The sequence below is a fragment of the Mizuhopecten yessoensis genome, unplaced genomic scaffold (genome assembly GCF_002113885.1).
Source record: "Mizuhopecten yessoensis strain PY_sf001 unplaced genomic scaffold, ASM211388v2 scaffold2623, whole genome shotgun sequence".
Lineage (NCBI taxonomy): Eukaryota > Metazoa > Mollusca > Bivalvia > Pectinida > Pectinidae > Mizuhopecten > Mizuhopecten yessoensis.
In genome coordinates, this window is record NW_018404638.1 from 25,550 (window position 1) to 30,422 (window position 4,873).

The following is a 4,873-nucleotide window of genomic DNA, read 5'->3' on the forward strand; positions in this document are numbered from 1 at the left end:
AGATGGATATCTTAATTAGCATACAATGTTACACATATTACTGTACCTATCCTTCTGTTCACCTATTTGTTCAACCAGATTTACAAAATAAAACATTTATAGAATGAAAAAATGAATGTACCGTATTTGACCGCAAATAAGCCCCCTATCGTATACGTGTACATAATTTTTATATAGTACATGGAAGAATGAAAGCCCTCCTGTATGAGGACACTAAATTGTAAAGAAGCTGATCCCCATGGCTCCCTAGAGTTTACTTGGCGTGGGATATTTAACTACAGCAATCTCGCACTATTTCATGTAGCATCGTTAAAGATAAATGTTAATACAGCCCAAAATATTTGAGTCTGCTCACAGTCTGCTGGAAAACAGTTAAAAGGGTTATTTGAGAAACCTGATACACAGTTGGTGTAAAAGGTGGAGTTATAGACAGCAAAAGAAACATCTGGATAAATTCAAAGAAGACGTAGTGCATGTCGTGTGGAGTTCTGCTGATTTCAAAAGTAAAAGACGAGTGAGAAAACTCGAGATTATTGAAATGTAAGTGATTTGATCATTCTGTAATTCTATCTGCTACAGATTACGAAACAGGACGTGCTGCTAATTGAGAGTTGGGCGAGTGACTCGGGGTACTACCAGTGTCTGGCTTCTAACCCGGCCGGATCTGTCATGGCCACCGCTCGCATAGAAGTCATTCAGAAAGGTAACCAAGACGATGATTGTGTTAGTCGAGCTTTGCACCCTTCTCAGCAAGGAATACTGTCTACTGGTGGGACACTTCCGAACAGTCAAAAATATCCGACCTTTACCAATAAGTTCATGTTGTCTAGTGCTAATCTCGCCATTCACGTGTAGTTACTATAATCTCACCATTCACGTGTAGTTACTATAATCTCACCATTCACGGGTAGTTACTATTATCTCACCATTCACGTGTAGTTACTATGATCTCACCATTCACGTGTAGTTACTATGATCTCACCATTCCCGTGTAGTTACTATTATCTCACCATTCATGTGTAGTTACTATAATCTCATTATTCACGTGTATTTACTATAATCTCCCCAATCTCGCCATTCTCGTGTAGTTACTATAATCTCACCATTCACGTGTAGGTACTATAATCTCACCATTCACGTGTAGTTACCATAATCTCACCAATCTCACCATTCACGTGTATTTACTATAAGCTCACCAGTCACGTGTAGTTACTATAATCTCATTATTCACGTGTATTTACTATAATCTCCCCAGTCTCACCATTCACGTGTAGTTACTATCATCTCACCATTCACGTGAAGTTACTATAATCTCACCATTCACATGTAGTTACTATAATCTCATTATTCACGTGTATTTACTATAATCTCCCCAGTCTCACCATTCACGTGTAGTTACCATAATCTCACCAATCTCACCATTCACGTGTATTTACTATAAGCTCACCAGTCACGTGTAGTTACTATAATCTCATTATTCACTTGTATTTACTATAATCTCCCCAATCTCTCCATTCACGTGTAGTTACTATAATCTCATCATTCACGTGTATTTACTATAATCTCACCATTCACGGGTAGTTGCTATAATGTCACCATTCACGTGTAGTTACTATTATCTCACCATTCGCGTGTAGTTACTATATGCTCACCATTCACGTGTAGTTACTATAATCTCACCATTCACGTGAAGTTACTATAATCTCACCATTCACATGTAGTTACTATAATCTCACCATTCACGTGTAGTTACTATAATCTCACCATTCACCTGTAGTTACTATGATCTCACCATTCAGGTGTAGTTACTATAATCTCACCATTCACGTGTCGTTACTATAATCTCACCATTCACGTGTAGTTAGTATGATCTCACCATTCACGTGTAGTTACTATAATCTCACCATTCACCTGTAGTTACTATGATCTCACCATTCAGGTGTAGTTACTATAATCTCACCATTCACGTGTCGTTACTATAATCTCACCATTCACGTGTAGTTACTATAATCTCACCATTCATGTGTAGTTACTATAATCTCACCATTAACATGTAGTTACTATAATCTCACCATTCACGTGTAGTTACTATAATCTCACCATTCACATGTAGTTACTATAATCTCACCATTCACGTGTAGTTACTATATAATCTCACCCTTCATGTGTAGTTACTATATATTGTTTGCTGTGTACTCGTGTTGCGCTCAATTTGCCTTTTTTGGGGAAGGCGGTCAAATATTCACCCTTTGCCGATAAAATTCATATTTGCCTAGTTTTAAATACGCTATTTACATCCTTCCAATTTCTTTTAATTTCCATGGGAGAGAATCTGCATGTTTGAAATCAAAACATATATGAAATGTATACATACCCCCTAGAGACATACTGACCCTTTAAAATGAAAAATTTGAGTTGTTCTTTCAGATGAAATCATTAGTTCTTAGAATATAGGAATAATTTAGCAAATTCACTGGTTTTTAAGTAATTGTTTATATCTGCCACAGAAAACGTTCCAGGGATGACCAAGAACTTCACCGTCACTGTCCTGTCAGCCTCGGATGTGTTCGCAGAATGGGCAGGTGCAGACTCTCCTGCCTGTTGTCCTGTTGTGGCCTACACGCTTCACTACCGCAAGATCGGGGGCGCTGGTGAGTTATCTAACTCGAGATCTTGAGGAGAATTTGTTGGGTAAAACATAATCTTTCCTCGGGTATAACACAGATTTAATATGATATTCGTCTTGTAAGCAGGAGTTGCTTTAGTTGAGGCAGTACGTGCCAAATCCTGGAGACACAAGCTTGACATGCAGTTGATGCACAAACCTGATAAAATACAATATTTATTTTGTTGAGGAAAGTTGTATAGGATGAGTCGGCTACAATCAGTGGAAAACAGGGTAACAGCTATATTATACCAATTGCCCGTAGTTGTGTTTACAAATCTTTTTGATATCTTAAGAGGAAGGGAAATAACTTTTATGAGGGAGGTAACAACTTTGGTACAACTGCTGAACGGTATCGTAATCATAAAACATCCGTATAACGTGAGGTCAATGTTAACACTGGACTCATATTAGGTCAGTAAACTGCCAACCGGATACTGAATTTATCTGGTCAACCATTTTATTGCTGATTTTTTGGATCGCACGATTTAAGGGCGGGCATGGTAATTGATATTGCCTACAATAAAAGAGGGTATGATCTTGGTGTTTAGATATGAGTAAAAGTGGACACCCTTATTGATACAGAAATAGCGCTTGATTTATTGCCCATTATGACATCACCAAGAAAAATTGATTATGTTCTGAAGTCAGAAATTGTGGTTTTCTGTTGATGTTTCCAATCTACATTTCATTCTTTACAAAAGATTTTATTTGCCATGTCCTTTAATAAGTGAACATGTAATATTTCTTAGTTTATAGTTAAAAGCAAGGAAAATCAGTAACTAAATGAAATTAAGTCGTTTTAATCTTTTCTGATTTTAAGAACAGAGGTACATGTTCTTTATCAAATTGGGAATAAAAATACAAGTATTTACTTTCATTGCTTTTTGCTTTCAGCTAAGGAACAGAAGGAGATCGTGGAAGGGACCTCCGTGGTTGTCAGGAATTTGGACGTTTACTCTGAGTACGAGTTTTATGTGAAAGCCTACGCTAGAATAGGTGCTGGGAATGAGTCGAAAAAAATACGTGTGACAACAATGGAATCAGGTGAGGTCAAGGTTTAAGGTCACTGACCAGGTCAAGGTCATTTAATTTTGTTTTTACCTCACTTGATTGCTCATGTGAGCTATATTGCCATCTGTCTTTGTCTGTCATCCTGCATCGTCCCTCGTGAATTAATGATTCACATTTTTGACTTCTTCCATTTAACCACTGAACTGATTGACTAGGTCAAAAATGTTACACCCATGCTGTCCTTACAGTGTTCTTATTGTTGTACCGTTCTGAAAAAAATTAAGATTGTTGCCATGGTCTCTGATTGGCTATTTAAAGACATTTTTTACTTGTTCTCAAGAAATGCTGAAGCAATTGACTTAAAACTTGGCCTCTAGCTTTTTGCTGAGAGACTTTTAATTTAAGGTACCTATTACTGTATAACATGAAATGTTCGTTGCGTATAAACATTTACAAAATAAACATGGTTGTCGTGGTTGCTATGGAACCACGAACATAAATACAACAAATTTGAGTGTCTATTATTTATTAATATAGGATATCCACGGAAGTGCAGTGTACCACGAAACGATCTAAATGGCTTCAAATCACAAAGGAAAGTTCCAACGAACATATCCTGTTATACAGTAGGCTTGTGGTTAAGCATTTCAGTTATTTATCAAGACCAATTACTATTACATCACTTATCAAGGTCAAGTTTTTTTCTTTTTGCCTGCAATTATCAAAATAGATATCCTGTAATTTCAAAAAGTTGTTTTGGAATACGGAAACAGATGCATTTGTTAAATCAATATAAAAAAAACACCTCAGGAACATTTTTTTTCTTTTCTTTACACATAAATGGAGTGGGCACTGTGTTTGCTTTGTCTGTTTACGAGAAGTCCAACAGTCAGCAGAGTTCTTACTAGATTATATCTTGAAGAATTAGACACCAATATATACTAAGTGTAGGTCACTGTGACCTATGTTTTACTGTAGGTCTCTGTGACCTATGTTTTACTGTACGTCACTGTGACCTATGTTTTACTGTAGGTCACTGTGACCTATGTTTTACTGCAGGTCTCTGTGACCTATGTTTTACTGTAGATCACTGTGACTTATGTTTTACTGTAGATCACTGTGACCTATGTTTTGCTGTAGGTCACTGTGACCTATGTTTTACTGTAGGTCACTGTGACCTATGTTTTACTGTAG

At 36.9% G+C, this 4,873-nt stretch overlaps 1 protein-coding gene across 1 annotated transcript in view; it reads left to right on the forward strand.

Moving 5' to 3' along the window:
• Positions 1 to 4,873, forward strand: part of LOC110446185 (protogenin B-like) — a gene marked incomplete at its 5' end in the record, with an annotated part of 38,065 nt that overhangs the window by 11,947 nt on the left and 21,245 nt on the right. The window contains 3 exons of the mRNA XM_021491206.1: positions 580 to 703; positions 2,508 to 2,651; positions 3,563 to 3,712. Coding sequence (XP_021346881.1) covers positions 580 to 703; positions 2,508 to 2,651; positions 3,563 to 3,712 — 418 coding nt within the window. The remainder of the gene's footprint in view (positions 1 to 579; positions 704 to 2,507; positions 2,652 to 3,562; positions 3,713 to 4,873) is intronic.